Genomic DNA, 20,281 nt, shown 5'->3' with positions numbered 1-20,281 from the left:
TGCGACGAGTACGAGAGACGCGCGAGGCAACCTACCTGCACGCAACGAAAACAAGATAATGGATAAAACGAACGAAACGGAAGAGAAAGCAGTATAAAATATCTTTAAAAAGGATATAAAAACGAAGAAGTCTGTGGAAAGTGGTTCTGTTAAAAGTAATATGCTGATGTAATGCGCACTCCATTGCCGAACACATATACGCTGAAGAAAGATGAAAGTCGAGTCAGGTGTAGAAAATGATACCTCCAGCGTATAGTATAGCAGATTTCAAGAGCTTGAAAGGAAAAGTTTGTATCGTTGGGGTTTTTTCCTATAGTGCAAACGGTCCTCTGCCTCTGCATACTCTCGCTTCACCCAAGGTAGTAGATCTTTCCAACGAGTCGTCGCGTCGTCGTCGTCGTCGTCGTCGTTTTCTAAACGCGACCGAAAAAAATATGAGTAAATATTATTTCACCCCTTTTAATTTAAAGCTATAGGCTGAAGCATATATCCACCTACATTTCATAATTCAAATAACTTTATTGTACCTCCTATGTACCTACTCGTATAAAGTAAGGATGTCTCGACTCGCAGCAGAAATTTTACGAGAGGTGTCGATGCCTCCAACGTTTTTCTTTCGTCTTAAAAACGTTCTTTTTCATGACTGAATGAGGATGGCGTTTGTTTAGGACGATTATTTGCCCTTCTGCTAGGAATACATACACATACATGTTTGAATGTTCCAAAACGACGTAGGATGTAGGTAGTCGCAGCTGACTTTATTATAAGGATTATATGTATTTATTTTTGGAAATGGAAATATTTGTCTTGGGTCCATTTCGATATACTAATTATCGATTAAATCAACTTACGAAGATTGATTATTATAGAAACTAGAATGATAACGAAGATGGAAGAAAAAAAAATCAAGATGGAATAATATAACTGAAACGAAACCTACCCAATATAAATTTGCAGTAATAATGGTCAAAAATTAACGAAGGCAAGTCAAAAAAAAATCCTACGATATCGATTGAGTAAAATATGATAATTTCATCAATCCAAACCTACATAACTACGAGTAGATACTCAATTAGCATGACATTACTTCAGTACAACAAAAAGGAATCTGTATTTGCCTCGTGCTCGAAATAAAAACTCGAAGGATATCGAAATTTCAGTTTCACTCCCTCCACGACGAACTTTCCCCCACGTGCAAGGCAACTCGACTGTACTGCAGACTTTCAACGGCTATAAATATATTCCTTAATGAGATTAGCCCGAGACTCGTTCTAATTTGTGGTTTTGTTTAAGAGAATCAGTGCGGCTAAATGCGCCCAACGTCTGCCATCGGGATTAAAAAATTAGCCGACGAAAAGATTTATACGTTTCAATTGCAGCGGTTTTAACGCCTCTTTCGGCGCACAATTTTGTTAATTTGGGCTAAATGCGTTGAAAAGGGCAAAAGCTACGTAATCAAGAATCTTCTTTGCGAAAACTGACAAATGAGATCGGAGAAATGGATGAAATTTCAAAATTCAAGCAAATTCCATGTACATATTTAGGTATCGAATAAAATTGCACTTTTCTCCATGAACATTGAAATTTCAACAATTGTGACAAATGTAGGTACATACATACTTATATACCTGCATTTTAAATTCCTTCGTTCGATTTGATGCAAATTGAAGAAAAATTATTGCAATTGCTTCCCATTGAAAAAATAAACTAGAGTAGCGCACAATTCGTCATGTTCCAACCGCCTATTTTTCTGTACTAAAAAACTGAAAAATTGAATAACTCATCAGGTTTTTAATCTAGAGTGAGTTACCCTACTCTAAAATCAAAAATAGTCTGGAGTCCAACTGGTAAAAAATGCAGGTAGTAATCGAATTTGACTGGAATTTTTGCGACGCAAAAAATTCAGTTTCATAAGTTTTTTTTTGTAGAAACTGGGTTTAAAGTTTCAGAAAAGATGTATTTTGGATTTTCACAATTGGCCAGTGGAGATGGGGAGGATGAATCATAAGACCCACTAGTTATCAAAATGGCTCAGGCTTAAAAAATGTCAAAATGTTAGTACCAACTGGTACTGCCCTCACTTCAAAAATATGGTTTGTACTTACAGACAACCTTGAGAGATCGGACAGATAAGTCAATGACCTTGAGACGCCAGTCAAGCAGACAGACGACCTGGGTTGGGAAGCTAGACAGGTAAGTTAGTGACCTTGTTAATCTAGGAACTTGGGCCAATGACCTTGAAATGCCGGATAGGAATACAGACGACCTTGGGAAGTCGCACTGATAGGTCAATGACCTTGAAAGGTCACACAGACAGATGATCTTGAGAAGCTAGACAGATAGGTCAGTCCACTTGAGAGTCCAGACACACGGATCAATGATCTCGAGAGTCCAGGCACAAGGGTTAATGACCTTGAGATGCCAGACAGGCAGACATACGATCTTTGGGAAGCTGTACAAGCAGGTCAGTGACCTTAATAGACCGGTTAAACGGGTCAGTGACCTTGAGAGGCCAGACAAACGACCTTGGAAAGCTGTAAACAGGTAGGTCAGTGACCTTGGGAAAGTTTCACAGAAAAGTCAACTGCATCGATTTCAAATGGAGGTATTTATACTGTCCATAGAATTTTTCTAAGTAAAAGTTGAAATATTTTGACTTTTCCATAGAATGGTGAACAAAATATAAAATTTAAGAACTAAGTAGGTATTTATTAAAGTGAATAATCATCATAATTTATTAAAAAAATGTTATTATTTTACCAATTTAGTGGTTCAAAAGTGTATAAAATCGAGTTTGAAAAATTTCACGTTTTTAGAAATTTATGTAGAAATTATCTATTGCCAGCTTATTGTCACTATAAAGGAAGCTTTAACTTCTGTTTCAGGAAATCGATATCTATTACAGTATAATTAAAAAATAAAATGTATTTTTCACACTAATGATTTCCTTTTTGCAATACGTATTACGAGATTCGATGGATTAGTTATCTATTTTTCGATAAACTGAGTCGTGTGCAACATAAACAGGAAACTGTTTTGAAAAAAAAAACAAAAAAAAAACAGGAAAAGTTGAAGATTAGGTGGTTGATTATTTTTCATGGAAATATAATTTTACATTCCATTTCGTAGAATTCCAGAGTTCAATAGTGGCCACCCGAAAGTACCAAAAAGTGGTCACTTGAAAGTGATTTGAGTTGGAAAAATACAAAATTTTAATGAAGTGTCCGAAAATTGATCAATGAACAAAGAAGGCTAGATAGGTATCATTCTGACAATGAGTTTTGGGAATTTCAAAAAATCGGGACCAATCATTTTTTCCAATGACTGTCTGAGCTACAGTAAGCTGCGTTTATTATTTGCATTTCAATGTAAATAGGTCATAATCATTAGTCGCCGTTTCTCATTTCCTTGTGCAAGAAAAATTATCAAACTTGAAAAGCTTCGATTAGCAAGCACGTCAACAGGATGTAATTCACAGTCACAAAAAATCCCTATCACTCAACTGATTCGTTAGTCGTCATCATCACCCCAATCAACCGAAAGCGAAATTCTCTATTTAAGCGAGTTCGAAAATAATATTCCACACATTGAAAGTAATCGTTTCTTTTCGCGAAGTTGTGAAATTCATAAAAACCGATCACGATGTGGCCTTTGAAAAACTTTCGGCCACTATCGAGCTGTATCACGTTTTCCATTTTCATAATTGTGGTTAGAGGTTCGCCTTTCCATGCGAATTTCCAAGATCACTCTTCAGATATATACGATTCAAGATTCGAAGAAACCAGCACCGGAGATGTCTACAGATTACCGAATGATGTGATACCAGTTTCTTACGAATTGAAAATGGCACCCAATTTGAAGGATTTCACTTTCATTGGCCAAGTCAATATAACCGTTCACGTACGGTTTGCAACGAATCGGATAATTTTGCATAGTAAAAGTCTCACCATTCAGGACGTATTGATACTAGGAGCAGAAGGATCCTCAGGAAACGCAACGATTTCGATACCGACAAAGCATTCCCTGGATGATAAAAATCAAATCATCATCATAGAAAGAACAAGTGACAAATTTAAATCCGGTTCAAAATATAAAGTATCGATCAAATTTAACGGTACGTTGGAAATATACGAACGTTCCTACTTCACACCACTTCCTGAAGGATTTTATCGGGTTCCTTATGAAATAAATAATGAAACACGGTAATGCTGGTATTTTTATATAATTTTTTGATAGTTGTTTTTGTTGTGTAAAATTCCATTGATTTTCATGATTTTCTAATATTTATTTTCTGTTATTTTGTAGTTGGGTAGCGACTACTCAGTTCGAAGCAACCAGCGCTAGAAGAGCTTTCCCATGCTTTGACGAATTTCGTTTCAGGGCTCCGTTCACTATTTATCTAGCACGTTCTCAAGATCACATCGCTATTAGTAATATGCCCAGTGAAACAGCTAACTTACTACCTGCTGAGTAAGTATAATTAGACCATACCTAATTCTCTGCGTACCTACCTATTCAATTTCCAAAATGTTCAAGGAAAAAGGGTCAAAATGTTAGAAAAAATTCTTTTTATTTTTTCAAAATGGATTCCAAAAATGTTTACAGATTTTTATTTTGAAATTTGGAAGGATATTAGATTTTAAGTGTACACACCGTCACATTTTGAAAATTGTTGATATTATTTTTCTCCAGGGTGCCAACTCTCTGCAAAAAATTTGAAAAACTTGAAAAAGTTTGAGAATTTCACCCTTCTGGAAAAGTGATAGAAAATTAGGCAGCTATTTAATATTACCTACTGGAAAAGTCCTGTTTTTAGCAAAATTATCAAAAAGTCCCATTTCAACAAAAATTGTCATAAAGATTAATTTTTTACCAGAATTGTCAAAAAATTTTCATTTTTACCAACGTTCTGCCAAAATATCGAAAAAAAACTTTGCTTTTTTGTCGAAATTGCTAAGAAAATCTCGATTTTTGTAAAAATTAACATTAACAAAGTCCTATTTTTTGCCAAAAATTTATTTAAAAAATGTCCCATAAATGGTCTAATAATCTTGATTTTTTTACCAAAATTGTCCAAAATCTCGCTTTTTGACAAAATTGTCAAAAATTCCTTATCAGAAAACCCAATTTCTTGCAGAAATTGCCAAAAAGAATAAAATAAATGAAACAGGACTTTTTTGACAAAAATTATGACTTTTTTACAATATAAACAAAGATGCAAAAATCAGAATTTTTTCACAATTCTTCCAAGAATGGGGCCTTTTATGGCAAATTTGACAATAAAGAGACTTTGTTTAGCCAAAATTATCAAAAAGTCGGTATTTTTTTTATTAAAATAAAAGACACTGTTGTTTTTTCCTAATCTTAATTTTGTTGCCAAAATTGTCCAAAATTCCTTATCAGAAAACCCAATCTCTTGCAGAAATTGCCAAGAAAACTGGACTTTTTTTGACAAAAATTATGACTTTTGACAATATTATTATACCTACACAGAAATGCAAAAATCAGAACTTTTTCACAACTTTGCCAAAAATAGGAATTTTTTATTGCAAATTTGATTAAAAAACAAGACTTTTTTCCAGCCAAAATTATCAAAAAGTCATTTTTTTTATCAAAATAAAAGGCACTGTTTCTCCTGAAATTGCAAAAAACGTCCCGTTTTTGCCAATTCCCCCCTCCCCCCCAAGAAATGCTGGCTTGAAACAAATTAAAGCCTCTGCCCACCTAATCGAATTTCCTGTATCTCACTATTTGAGTTTAGTTGATTTTGAATAAGTATTTGAAGGGTCTGGAAAATTAGAAAAACTGGTCTGGAAAATCGAGAAAAGTCATGGAAAATATTTTTTTTTCTCAAAAAGTGGGCATGCACACTCTCTCTCTCTAAAAAAAGAACTAATGAGAACGCAGTCGTGCAAGATTTGTATGTGAAAAATTCCAAACCCTCAAAAATACACTAAAAATTTACGTCAGTGACGGTGATGCTCATATTATAGCTTGCCACATTTTCAGCTCAATGAGTAACGGTCTTGGATACGAGAAATTTCAATCAACTCCGCCCATGCCGGCGTATTTGGTTGCTTTCATGGTATCAGATTTCAAAATATTGCAAGATCCAACTCTAGATCCGAGAATAAGGGTGATTGCCAGACCAAATGCAATAAAAAAAGGATCCTACGCTTTACAACAAGCAACGAAATTATTGGCGTTTCTCGAAGGACACCTTGGAGTTCCATATCCCTTACCAAAATTAGATCTCGTTGCAGTACCAAGATATGGCGGTGGAATGGAAAACTGGGGAATGACCGTTTATGGGTAAGAGTACCTACCTGATAATCAGTAACAAAATAAAGCCATATTTTCCTGATAAATCGCCACTTCGTACATGCTACTCATTTACACATGTATAGAGAACACTATTCGATCTTGGAAAATGATAACGATGATCAGCAAAAAATTGGCATAACTGAAGTTGTGGCCCATGAATTGGCTCATTTATGGTTTGGAGACCTGGTGACGCCGGCTTGGTTCGATTATCTATGGTTGAAAGAAGGATTTGCGGCTTATTTTCAATATCTTGCAGCTGATGGAGTAAGTTTTTATTCCAATTGGTTTATGGTTCGATTCGTATAAGTGATGGGAGGCCCTAGGGAAGAGGTCTGCTTGTTTTCACAACATCTCGCAGTACCTCTACCTACTGAACCTGTCGCTAAGACTCTTGATCTTGACTCAAAACTGATTTCATCGCTCGAAAGCGTGTTAAAATGTGATTCTGAAACATGCTCCAAAGTCTTCAAAATATTCTCCTGAGTGAATCAGAATGCATCTAATTAATTTTTTTTTTTTTAAGGTTGAACTTACATCGAATCGAGAGAATTATTTAGTCAATGTGGAGATGAAAAGCTCGTTCGCCACGGACAAGTCTTCCGTCCGTGCACTTACATGGCCAATCCGAAAACCTGACGAAGTTTCGATCTATTTCGCTTATGACAGCAGTATAATTTACAACAAAGGTGAGATATTTAATTTTCAAAGAAAATAATATCCCCGCGGATTTACCTTATCTAACGAAATTCTCAGAATGTTAATCGATATAGTTAATATTAAATTGGCAAAGAAAAAAAGTCGCAAAATTCAAAAAAAGCCGCATCGAACCGAAATAAGGAGAAATCCCGACTATTTGAGCAATAAAATCACACAAGCTCGAGGGAAAATTTTTATGAAAAAATAACGAGAATTCAAGGTGATAAAATTGGGCAAAAATTCAGGCGAAAAACATCATCAAAATTCAGACCAAAATCATGAGAAAATTATTTTGGAAAAAAATAAAGACTAGTACCTATTCTATCCATCATACAATAAGAAAAACATGCGAATGATGAAAACGTCAGAAATTTGAAGATAAATCCTAAACAAACGTATTTTATTTTTCAGGCGCCATTTTGATCAGAATGTTTGAGCACATGGTTTCCTCAAAAACATTCCAAAGCGCTTTGCGTAGATATTTACAGGATGTGTAAGTACCTTCATACCTAATTCAATTCTCATACATAATTTTAATTTTAAAAAAAAATTTCAAGCCTGATTTTCCTACTTACAAATGTGTTATTCCTGGCTTCGCTTGGACCGCCCCTCATCTCATTTGGACAGCGCGCCACTTTTTTTTTTTATTACTGAAGAGGGGTAAAAACGGACAGGGCACTCATAAATTCCAAGCAAAGCGAGAAAAAAATCTATGTAGCTTTAAAACCAATTTTTTGTTGGAAAATTACTGTTTGAAGGCGAGCTCAAAAGAGACGAGCTATTCGAACGATTTTGGGGGTTTACACGAAAATCAGGTTTGAAAAGCATCGTGGTTTGTTTCAAGGAAAACTCACTAAAATAATAAAAAAAATTATAACAGGCAACAAAATCACCGCGGAGTAGCAGTGCCCGAAAATTTATTCGATGCATTCGACAAACAAGTAGAACTCGATTCGGTGTCACATCTTCCCCCTCAAGTGCATGTTTCTGATATAATGGCAACATGGAGTGAAAATATAGGATATCCATTGATCACTGTAACTAGAAATTACGAACAGGGAGAAGTTAAAGTAACACAGGTAAAATTTGAAAAATTTTTTGCACCAGTTTGTCTCTCCTGATGACAAAAAAGCACCATATCCTATAATTTTAACCGCTTTGTTTGGTGCCATTTTGACATCAGGAAGTGGCCAAGGATAAAGGATCCGCTCTTTTGTAAAATAATTATTCGTATCCTGAAATGCAAAATTTTTTTCTAGGCTCCTTACCCACGAAAATCGAGGACTCCTGATGATCAGTACCTAGAACAGAAATGGATTGTGCCACTGACTTTTACAACAAAGTCTCAACCGCAGTTTTCAGATATTCTAACAACTCATTGGTCATTTGCTGATAAATCTACAAAACTGACCGGAATCAAACATTCAGACTGGATTTTATTCAATTTGAAACGATCAGGTTAGATACCCAATTGAGCATTGGAGCGAATTTCGGTACATTCATTCACCGATCTAATTTTAATCGGTATTATTTTCCTCGCAGCATATTATAGAGTAAATTATGACTCGGAAAATTGGAAACTCATAATCGATCAACTGATAGAAGATCGTACAAAAATACACGAGATTAATCGAGCTCAATTAGTCGACGATGCGAGCGCTCTAGCAAAGGATGGATTAATCAGCAACGAAACAATTCGTCATTTAGAGAAGTATTTGCGGAATGAAACAAGTATTATGGTTTGGTACCCAGCATCGCAATGGTTTTTGGAAATGATTTCCGCAGCAACTAACTATGCATTGGAGCAAACTCTCAAAGTAGGTGCTAATTTATAAAAAAAAAATTTGATATGATTCCATTGATGAAATCAATTATCTCGTCAGAATAATAAATGTTTAAATTTTTTACCATTTCCAATACGTAGAATAAATTGAAAGCATTCCTCGAAGCACCATTCAAAAATATCGGATGCGAATCATCAACGGATGATCAACTCGCGAGAACTGCGAAAAAACAATTTTCAAGGCTTCTAGCAGCAGTTGGCATAAACGATTGTTCAAAAAAATTTTTGAAAATGTACCAAAAACATTACAATAATCTCAGCAAGTGAGTAGAAAATTCATAATGAAAATACAATTTATATGAAAATTTAAATAAACTAAATATCCAAAAACCAGTTCAATTATAAATCATAATCAATTACTCATGTGCAATGTATCGTTACAGAATCCCACCTAATTTGAAATCAGCTGTATTCTGCCATGCATTGCGTTATTCTGATAATCCTGGAAAAAATTTCCAGCATTTATGGCATAACTATCTGAAAAGTGATCAAATGTACGAGAAAAAACGAATCTTAGAATCAATATTCTCATGTGTTAATGACAAAGAAGTAATTAAAAGGTAAACGATTTTCATGCAGGTTATTTTCAAATAGTTTACTATCCACCTATTTACCTACTTAACATCTTATCTCTAAAGATTCTAAAATTGTGATTTTTATGTGCTTTTTTTTGGTTTTTATTTAGCATATTATCAAAAATGATCGACCCAGAAAACAAAGAAATTTCTCAGCATGATTTATCTCTTATTTCAAAAGAATTCGCCCCTTCAGAAAAACAAACGGTTACTGCGACAGTTGAATTCATCGATGAAAAAATGTCCACTTTAGGGTGAGTATTACGTCACATGCAGTGATTTTTCAATGTGTAGGATACCTAAGCTTGTAATAATCAAGAATGGTTTAATTTCAGCAACCTTGATGAAAACTGTATCAAATTTTTGGCCAGTTTACTGCATCTGATTGATTCAGAGATTCGCACTGAAAAACAAATGGAGTTGATCAAGAAGTTGGAAGTTAAATTCGCATCTCTGGATCAAAAGAAATACTCTGAATATGCCAAGATGGTTAAAAACTTGCGCATTAATGCTGAGGAACAAATTACATACCATACTAATTCTATGAAACGGTTTTCATATGAAAGTTTTTTATGGGATGAAACCTTAGCTGTATGAAAGGCAAACTCAGACCATCCCTTCTGATGTTAGTTGATCTGAGTTTTGTAATTCTTAATTAGCTAATTGGATTTTACATTTGCTGCATAGGTAACTAGACTACCTACTCATTGATTTTATTGATATTCATAAATTTTCAATTTAGGATTAAGTTTGTACATATTTTTTTTATAACCCTAGATGTAATATTTTTTGTTTGCATATTCAAAAATAAATTCTTCCTGCCCTCTTGGGAATGGGAAAAATTTTTAAATCGTTGAAAATCGATACCTATAGTAGAAATTGACACTAAAAAAATACAATTTTAAATCACCACTCAAACATATTTTCATATAAAAAAAGGAAAAATTTATTCTAATAATCATTAAAAAAAATTTCCAATACTTGAAGCAAAAAATTAATTTCAAGTCATCACAAGAAAAAATCCCAAAAGGAATCACTACTGTATCAAAAAATGCAATTCCAATGTATTGGAAACCATAAACATTTATTCATACCCTCGCCCCCCCCCCAAATCATCAGAATTGAATTCAACATTAATTTACCCATTTTGAAAAAAATGACAATCAAGAATGATAACGATGAGATCAACAATTACTCAATTTGGAATTTGGTGCTACAAAATCAAGTCAGAAATCTATTTGTCACACTATTCCCCCTATATTTTTCGCGTTTCAAGGAGGGACAGAGGGCACTTGATAGGTGTCTATCCTGAAAATAAGTGATAATTTGAACTCACAGTTCCCAAAACTTCACAAAAAATACGTCACAAGCCATTTTTTGAAATTTTGATCATGATGGGACATAGGTGAGGAGTTCAAAAGGTTCGAATCAATAAAAAAAAAGGTACATATTCGAACTCAGCACTCCATGAAACTTTTTTTTAAAATTTTGATCAAAATTGTGGGCCTTTGTACTCAAGAGTGTTCAGTGTTCAGTTTCAGATTTCACTTCTGATGAAAATTAGCAGAGTTCGCATATTTTAAAACGGTAGCCTTTAGATTTTCATGAAAAGTCTCAATTTTGACCTTTTCTGATTTTCACGATTGACGTTGAATCTTCAATCTGTTTCCTTTTCAAACCCTCACGAACACATTTAATTCAAGTTGAATCAGTTTCCAGATAGGTATGAGCCGTCACAGGCAGGTAATTCTGCCAAAAAAAAAAAAAGAGAAGAGAGAAACATCAATGAAATTCTTGAAAATAACTAGACCAGTAGTTCTCCAGTTCTCTCCCTTCCTCCCAAAGGGTTTGTATAAAAATGACGAGTAGTCGGGGAGCCCACTTAAGGATAAATTGCACCCCCCCCCCCGTCGATCCTCCGGGGCAACTTTTTTCTTAAAGGGGGACTCCTAAGGAACATTTGTAGCCCTTGTACTAAAAAAAAAGGGTGGCCCACTTACAAAATGGCGGCCATTTTGATTGACAGATCAGCCGAAATCGCAGATTTTGCGTTCCAACATAGGACTTGTGCAAAATTTTTCATATTGTGCAAAGGTAGATCGAAAGAACAAGCAAAAATTTCTCACCTGTCAAAATTTCAAGTGCCTAAGTGCGTTTTTCGATTTTTGGCGAATTTTTGAAAATCAAATTTAGGCCAAAAATGAGGGGAAAAATCAAAATTTTACCAAATTGACCAAGAAAACTGAAATTTGGGATACACCCTATTTTCGACATGCCAAATCGATTGGAAACTGTTTCAAACTGTTTTGAGCAGTTCTGGAGCCTCCAGCAGATTTTTGAAAATCGAAATTCCCACAAAATTTCATCAAAATGGAGTTGAATAGCCGAAATTTATTCTGCAAACTAATTTCAATACGCTACGAAGTCAACTGCAGGGGAATTTCAAGTTGTTTTGGAGCATCCAGCGATTTTTTGAAAATTACTGGAGCCTCCAGGAGATTTTTGAAACTTTAAATTTCCTAAAAATTTCACCAAAATGGAGTTGGAAAACTGAAATTCATTCTGTAAACTAATTTCAATGCGCTACGAAGTACTGCAGGTCAATTTCAAGTCGCTTTGTAGCCTCCGGCGACTTTTTGATAATTCCTGGAGCCTCTATCAGATTTTTGAAACTTTAAATTTTCCAAAAATTTCATCAAATGGCAAGGGAAAGCTGAAATTTTCTGTACACTCCAATTTTAACACCCTCTGAAGACGACTTCAAGTGAGTTCAAATCATTTTGGAGCCTCCAGCGACTTTTTGAAAATTACTGGAGCCTCCAGTAGATTTTTGAAACTTGAAATTCCCGCAACATTTTACCAAATGGAGTTGGCAAGCTGAAATTTACTTCGGAAACTAATTTCAATACGATATGAAGTCGACTACAAATACTACAATGGTGGTTACAAATGGTTTCAAATGATTTTAAAGCTTCCAGCTCCTATTTGGAAATTTCAATTTTCCAAAAAAGACCACATGACCTCTCAAAAAGTCGCTGGAGGCTCCAAAACGACTTGAAATCCATCAGCAGACGACTTCGTAGCGCATTGAAATTAGTTTACAGAATGAATTTCAGTTTTCCAACTCCATTTTGGTGAAATTTTTAGGAAATTTAAAGTTTCAAAAATCTCCTGGAGGCTCCAGTAATTTTCAAAAAATCGCTGGATGCTCCAAAACAACTTGAAATTCCCCTGCAGTTGACTTCGTAGCGTATTGAAATTAGTTTGCAGAATAAATTTCGGCTATTCAACTCCATTTTGATGAAATTTTGTGGGAATTTCGATTTTCAAAAATCTGCTGGAGGCTCCAGAACTGCTCAAAACAGTTTGAAACAGTTTCCAATCGATTTGGCATGTCGAAAATAGGGTGTATCCCAAATTTCAGTTTTCTTGGTCAATTTGGTAAAATTTTGATTTTTCCCCTCATTTTTGGCCTAAATTTGATTTTCAAAAATTCGCCAAAAATCGAAAAACGCACTTAGGCACTTGAAATTTTGACAGGTGAGAAATTTTTGCTTGTTCTTTCGATCTACCTTTGCACAATATGAAAAATTTTGCACAAGTCCTATGTTGGAACGCAAAATCTGCGATTTCGGCTGATCTGTCAATCAAAATGGGCGCCATTTTGTAAGTAGGGCCACTTTCCCCCTTTAAGAAAAAAGTTGCTCCGGAGGATCGACGGGGGGGGGGTGCAATTTATCCTTAAGTGGGCTCCCCGACTAGAGGGTCATTTTACAAAACCGTCAAGGGAGACCAGTAAAAAAAATTGAGCGAAATCGAGGAACTTGACTTCGTTCTTGATTCAACTGATACAGATACTTAAGCCTCCCTTGAAATTGAAAAATTTATTCGAAAAATCGCTTTTAAAAATCACAAATCGCAATTTTTTTTCATTTCCCCAAAACGCAATAATTTTGATACAATGTATTCTGATAAAGCTGGAATGTGCATAACAGGATGCTGCTGTGGATAAGGAACGCGTCAAAATTAGTCAAATACCACTTTTCACGATAATCGGATTTTAGCAACAAAAAAAAATGTCGCAGTATTTAATTTAACGATAATCCAAACTGATAGCAATCTGATTAATTCGAATAAATGTAGATAAAATTATCAAAATTGAACTCAATTTAATTTTTATGTGACGTGATTTAATAAAATCAGGATACCTAACTTCCGTACAAAATTTAATCTAACGACGTAAAATTTTGATAAACTAACAGGATGCAATTTGCGACAAGCAACGCATCATAATCATACACAACTTACGAGTATTAATCATCGCAAAAGGGGGGAAATATATATCTACATACATACCTAATTATTTAAACGATTTTTGAAAATTATTTCATACATTGAAAGTCACTCGTTCTATTTGTAAAGTCGTAAAAATCATAGTAAAATTCAATCACCATGCGAGCTTTAAAAAATTTTCGGTTACTTTCGAGCGCCATTATTATTTTTTTTATCGTGATTATCGCTGCAGCTTCTCCTTTTCGTGCCAATCCTCAAGATCATTCGACAAATTTGCCTGATTTGAGGGATGAAGAACCCGAAGAAGAAGACGTTTACAGATTACCTAACGACGTGGTGCCAGTTTCTTATGAATTGAAAATAGCTCCAGATTTAACCAACTTCAGATTCGCTGGACAAGTGAATATAACCGTTCACACCGAGTTTACAACTGACGAGATAATTTTGCATAGTAAAAATCTCAACATTGAAAACGTAACAATAAGACCAGCCCAATGCTTTGGCAATGCAACAATTCCAATACCTGTAACCCACACGTTGGATGAGAAAAATGAAATCATCGTCATAAAAAAGACCAGTGGCAAATTTAAATCCGATAGTAATTATCAAGTATCGATTAAATTTCAAGGAACGTTGGCAATAACTGAAGAAGCAGCATCTCCGGAAGGATTTTATCCTACTTCTTATGAAATAAATAACGAAACACGGTAGGTACCTATTCAAATTTTTTTCCCGGATACCTATCAACTTTTTTCATAATTTTGGCAATACCTACTTACCCTTACCTCCTTGAATCTTCAAAAGATGTAAAATTATTTTCATATTAGTACAATGTACATATATTTTTTTAGTCAATATTTTCATATTTTTCAGCTGGTTAGCGATAACACAATTTGAAGCTATCAACGCCAGGAAAGCTTTCCCATGCTTTGACGAACCTCGTTTCAGAACTCCTTTCACTATTTATCTAGCACGTTCGAAAAATCATATCGCTATTAGTAATATGCCAAATGAAACAACAGATCTACTTCCTGCTGAGTAAGTACCTAGGTACCTAAACGTAGATTTTCCACATAGGCCAAAATTTTTCTATTTTTCCCGATCATCAAAACATTAAGTACCTACACCAAAATTACATCAATCTATTTGGGGGGGGGGAGGAGGGAGTAGGTCAACTTTTTTTTAACTTTGTCGTTTTCTGTTTCCAAAAATATTTAGGCACATGACCTCCTCTTCAAAATGGTCCCTAATGAACACAATTTTTTTTTTGAAATAGTGATTTCAAAATTAAGTTGAAACCTTAAAATTAAATTGGAATCTTGCATAAACAGTCATATGTAGTCTACCTATACTTTCAGTTCAATGAGTAATGGTCTCGGATACGAGAAATTTCAGCCAACTCCACCCATGCCGACGTATTTAGTCGCTTTCTCAGTATCAGACTTCGAATTACTGGAAGATCCGAATCAAGATCGAAGAATACGCGTGATTACCAGACCAAATTCCATAAAGAAAGCCTCATACGCTTTAAATCAAGCCTCTAGATTGCTGCCATACTTTGAAGGATACTTTGGAGTTCCATATCCTTTACCCAAACTGGATATCGTAGCCGTGCCAGGTTTTCCAGGTGGAATGGAAAATTGGGGAATGACGACTTATGGGTGAGAATAGCTTCTCGAGAACTAAAAACTATCCATTTATGTATGTATTATCGCATAAAATATGTAATTACCTACCTATTTCTGTTGGCAAAAATCAATTCGCACAGCGAACAATTTTTGATTTTGGATGATGAGCATAATGAAGACCATAAAATGGATATAACCACAATTTTAAGTCACGAATTATCCCATTTATGGTTTGGAGATTTGGTAACACCTGCCTGGTACGATTACTTATGGTTGAAAGAAGGATTCGCATCTTACTTCGAACATTTCACGACTGCAGTGGTAAGCTTTTTTTTTTGGTTCATTTAAAATCCTATTATGCTTAATCTGTAAAATTAAGTTTTGTATCAATTTTCACGCAGTAAGTACAATCCGAAAATCCATCATTCTAGAAAATAACAGCAGGATAGGTACTTCAGAAGAAATTTGTTTTTTGATCGCAACAAGAATTTCTGAAAAATACATAATAAAGTTTAAAAATAATCGAATCTATTATGATAATTCACTAACTTATTGGAAGCATCGTATGAACTACGTAAAATAGGAAAATTTGGGCTTGAAAAAATCACCATTATTTGTGGTAGGTATTCAGCTGAAGTCGCTAGAACGGTGGATTGGCCTTTCAGGCTACTTATTTCGTGATTACACGAAATGTAACCAAATTTTGACGAACTAGAACTAAGTTGATATTGATAACAATTAGTAGAAGCGATAAGCTAGGTAGGTAAGGTATCTAATCAGGTACCTAAAAAGGGAGAAGACATATCTAATTGATTATTTTAATTTTTTTTTTTTTCAAGATCGAACCCACTTGGAATGTAGATGAGTTTTTCGACATTCTGGAAACGCAACATGTTCTCACAGAGGAAAAAAACTTCAAGCGTGCAGTAACATGGCCAATTCGAAAACGTGATGATATTGATAACTCGTTCGACACTATAAGTTACTATAAAGGTACGATTCGTAAAATCTTGGGAATATTACCTATAAGGATGTTTAAACAACTTATCCACTTTTTTTTTTTTTTTGTTCTCAGGCGGAGTTTTGATCAGAATGTTTGAACAAATATTTTCTACGAAAACATTTAAAAGCGCTCTGCATAGGTTTTTAGAGGACGGGTGAGTAATTGAATTGAAAAATAATATTTTTACCTACTTCCCTAACTTTTTTTTTTTTTAATAACTAAAACCCAAATTCACGACAGGCAACGAAACCAACAAGGTGTAGTGGGGCAGAAAAATTTATTCGATGCATTCGACGAACAAGTAGAACTCGATTCATTGTCACATCTTCCTCCTCATGTATCCGCATCTGATATAATGAAAACATGGAGTGAAAATACAGGATATCCTCTGATCACTGTGACTCGTTCTTATGAACGCGGAGAAATTAATATCACACAAGTAAATCTCTTTAATTATAGGTAAACTGTCTGAAAATTGGTTCAAATGTAGATGAATCCTTTAAACAGGTCGAGGATAAGCCACGACTCAATTTTTACACCTGCACAAATTCATTTCCATGCCTTCTGGAGAAATTTTTAAATTCTGGGAAAACCTAAAATCGTTCTGGAGGTTCCAGAATGACTCGAAATTGTAAAATTTGGATGGGGGTGGGGTGGGGAGAAGGATTGGTTTTAGACAAGATGCAGACATTAAAAAAATTCCCACACAAACGGAAAATAATAAATTTTCATGCAAGAAAATGGGGAACTCGCATATTCTAAGGTTAATTACATATGAATGATTCGTGTCCTGAATTCAGAACATTTTTTTTTCCTATTTAGACTCCCTATCCACTACTAAATAAGACCACTGACAATCAATACTATGATCAAAAATGGATTGTCCCTTTGACTTTTACAACAAAGTCACAACTGCAGTTTTCGAACGTTCAACCAATTCATTGGTCATTTGCTGATGAGCCGACGAGATTAACCAGATTTAATGAATCAGAGTGGATTTTATTCAACTTGAAACGATCAGGTTCGCTATTCACCACCTACTAAAGGGATTAGACTATAGAACTAAAAATTCACTGACCTTGCTAAGTATTTCGCCAATTTTTCTTCCAAAAAATAAAAAAGATTCAATATGAAAAATTATCTTTGGAAAGGAAAGGAGTCATTAATTGTTATCCAAAAAACTTTACCTTTTTGTCTGTGTTGGTTCAAAAAAAAAAAAAAAAAAAACTCAATCAGAGCAAATATTTTTGAAGTTGAGAAAGTTACCTACACATCAACACCTAACTTCTTTCTAACGTATGTAGGTACCTACGTGAAATTCAAGAAACACGTTCCTCAATCAAATTTTCATATTTGCTTTCGCAGGATATTACAGACTAAATTACGACTCGAAAAATTGGCAACTTATAACCGATCAATTGAACGAGAACCATACAAAAATACACGAGTATAATCGAGCTCAGTTAATAGATGACGTGTTCACTTTGACCGAAGATCAATTAATCGACTGTGAAATAGCTCGTCGTTTACTGAAATATTTACGAAATGAATCGAGTATTTTACCCTGGTATCCCGCCTCTGAATGGTTTTTGAAATTGATATCCAGTGAAGCAACAAATTCTACGTCTCAGCAAACTCTCAAAGTAAGTATAAATATATGATAGGTAGATAGGTAGAGATGACTCCACAATCAATTTTTTTTACCATTTTCAACAGAATCAACTGAAATTATTCCTCAAAGAACCATTGAAAAATATCGGATGTGAATCATCAACGGATAATCGAATTACGCGAATTGTAAAAGCACGATTTTCGGAACTTTTGGAAACAGTTGGTATAAATAATTGTGCAGAAAAGTTATCACAAATGTATCGAAAAAATTACAATAATGTCACCCAGTAAGTATAAAATGCTTAAAACACAATCAGCTCGATAAGTATATTCAAGTTCATGAGTAACAACTTACAAACATTCATTATCTAATATTATTTTCGCAGAATTCCACAAAATTTAAAATCTGCAGTATTTTGTAATGTTTTACGTTACACTAATGACACCAGAAAAAATTTCGAACATTTATGGCGTAGCTACCGAAAAAGTAATAAAATCTACGAAAAGAAACAAATCCTAGAATCGATTTTTTCCTGCACAAAGGATGAAGAAATTCTTAAGAGGTAAGTAGGAAATTTTGATATCAGTTCTGAAATACTTCTTAGGTACAAGGATCGTCCCTGGAATTCGTTTACTTTCACTTAATTAGATATGAACCTACATAACGAAAACCTTATGTAGGTATATCTCCAATCACATTAGGACCTCTGCACAAAAAAAATGAAGTTTTGAAATATAAATGTTTGGCATAGGTTGTACTTATCACGATAAGTGAGTTAGATTTGGATAAGATTGTGCTAGACTAAAAGAACGAATCCAATTTCTCATTCCTCGCAAAATTTTTAGCTTTTGTAGTTGATTTTTCGATGTTTTATGAATTTTTAAATTTTGGGCTCCGAGGCGAAAATACTGTGCGAAAATAAAGTTTATAGCTGGCATCTTATGGACCATTGATCATATCACAAATTCGTTCAGACATCAGAGATTCAGAATTTTATTCTTACAACCTGATTCCTGGCAAATTTTCCCCTAAAATGCTTATATGTATGTAGGTATGTATTATCTAATCACATAAAATGGGAAAAAATAAAATTGTAAGTTATTCTACCAAAACTGCAATTTTTCGCTGTAAGTTCCTATCTTGGGCTGTTTTTGAAACTAAGTATGCATCATTTTAAAAATAATATGAACTACTCAAGCTGTGCATCTTTCTACTTGAGGAAAAAATTGACCTCATCAAAAAATCATTGTCAAGTTTTCTGGGAAGATAAGTAAATCAAAAACTAATCGAATCATTTTTTTCGTGTTTATTTTAGCATTTTATCAAAAATAATCGATCCAAAAAATAAAGAAATTTCTCAGCAAGATGTATCGTTCATTTTGAAAGATTTCCCTTCAGAAATACCAACGGTCACAGCAACTATTAAATTCATCGATGAAACAACTCCTATTTTACAGTAAGTACCTACCTACTTACATCCATTCCATATTTATGCAGTAATTTTTTCAAAATGTGATAAGCTTGTGTAAATAACTCAAAATTGTTCAATTTCAGCAACCTTGATGGATATAATGTCAGATTTTTGAAAAGTTTATTGAATTCGATCAATTCAAAAATCCAAACTGAAGACCAAGTGAAGCTGATCCAAAATTTGGAAATCAAATTTGAGTCTTCAAAACTGAAAAAATACGCCGAACATACCAAGATGGTAAAAAATCTGCGCATTAATGCTGAGCAAAAAATCAGAGATCATACTGAATTTATGAACCGGTTTTCAAATGAATGTTTTTTATTGGATGAAGACGTGGATTCTACGAAATGAGTTGCAATCTCAAATACCCTACAAAATTCTCTTCTGATTTTTAAATGATTTATGTCCTACCTAATACTCCTAGGTAATCACCTACTTTGGACTATTTAATGTAATTTTTAATTTTTATTGACATAATTTTCCAAGTTTAAAATAAATATTCATTAGTTTGTATAGTTTCAATTGATCATTTGCTTTGTTTTTCTCATTAAAGTAACGGATGCCGATTTCCGGAAAAAGTAGTTAGGTTAACTTCATATTTCATTTTATCAATCTGACTACCATATCTAAAATTTAGTCATCAAGTTCGACGTACTGCACATTCCTACCCACAATATACATATAATTTCATATGAAAAATGTCACCATAAATATTCGCAGAATATTACTTAAGTACTTACGGAATGCGGAAGAGCGATGTGATAGACGGTGGTAAGATATTTCCCATAAACGAATAGGTACGTCAACGGCATGAAATTTGTAACGAACAAAAATAG

General features: G+C 34.2%; 2 protein-coding genes across 2 annotated transcripts; both read left to right on the top strand.

Moving 5' to 3' along the window:
- Positions 1-3,404: 3,404 nt before the first annotated feature.
- Positions 3,405-10,350, top strand: LOC135846723 (aminopeptidase N-like). Its single transcript, XM_065365977.1, has 13 exons — positions 3,405-4,202; positions 4,306-4,470; positions 6,010-6,312; positions 6,408-6,588; positions 6,848-7,010; positions 7,432-7,513; positions 7,901-8,099; positions 8,280-8,478; positions 8,563-8,837; positions 8,945-9,126; positions 9,247-9,423; positions 9,549-9,692; positions 9,774-10,350. Exons 1-13 carry the CDS (start codon positions 3,643-3,645, stop codon positions 10,033-10,035), a joined length of 2,892 nt encoding a protein of 963 aa, XP_065222049.1. The 5' UTR covers positions 3,405-3,642; the 3' UTR covers positions 10,036-10,350.
- A 3,469-nt stretch (positions 10,351-13,819) lies between these two features.
- Positions 13,820-19,958, top strand: LOC135846724 (aminopeptidase N-like). Its single transcript, XM_065365978.1, has 13 exons — positions 13,820-14,438; positions 14,605-14,769; positions 15,090-15,392; positions 15,500-15,680; positions 16,199-16,352; positions 16,435-16,516; positions 16,603-16,801; positions 17,185-17,383; positions 17,728-18,005; positions 18,079-18,260; positions 18,360-18,536; positions 19,290-19,430; positions 19,529-19,958. The coding sequence occupies exons 1-13, from the start codon at positions 13,891-13,893 to the stop codon at positions 19,794-19,796; spliced, it is 2,877 nt and encodes a 958-aa protein (XP_065222050.1). The 5' UTR covers positions 13,820-13,890; the 3' UTR covers positions 19,797-19,958.
- Positions 19,959-20,281: the final 323 nt, after the last annotated feature.

Source organism: Planococcus citri, chromosome 5 (genome assembly GCF_950023065.1).
Source record: "Planococcus citri chromosome 5, ihPlaCitr1.1, whole genome shotgun sequence".
Classification (NCBI taxonomy): domain Eukaryota; kingdom Metazoa; phylum Arthropoda; class Insecta; order Hemiptera; family Pseudococcidae; genus Planococcus; species Planococcus citri.
The sequence above is the reverse complement of the archived record's forward strand: the minus strand, read 5'-3'. Positions and strand labels throughout refer to the sequence as shown.

What these genes read in the sequence shown, in the direction of transcription:
- LOC135846723 (XM_065365977.1), top strand. Translation starts at nt 3,643, where the DNA reads ATGTGGCCTTTGAAAAACTTTCGGCCACTATCGAGCTGTATCACGTTT. An exon ending in CAGTATAATTTACAACAAAG is followed by an intron (nt 7,011 to 7,431) that starts GTGAGATATTTA and finishes TTTATTTTTCAG; the next exon opens with GCGCCATTTTGATCAGAATG. An exon ending in ATTCAATTTGAAACGATCAG is followed by an intron (nt 8,479 to 8,562) that starts GTTAGATACCCA and finishes TTTTCCTCGCAG; the next exon opens with CATATTATAGAGTAAATTAT.
- LOC135846724 (XM_065365978.1), top strand. Translation starts at nt 13,891, where the DNA reads ATGCGAGCTTTAAAAAATTTTCGGTTACTTTCGAGCGCCATTATTATT. An exon ending in ACAGATCTACTTCCTGCTGA is followed by an intron (nt 14,770 to 15,089) that starts GTAAGTACCTAG and finishes CTATACTTTCAG; the next exon opens with TTCAATGAGTAATGGTCTCG. An exon ending in AATTACAATAATGTCACCCA is followed by an intron (nt 18,261 to 18,359) that starts GTAAGTATAAAA and finishes TTATTTTCGCAG; the next exon opens with AATTCCACAAAATTTAAAAT.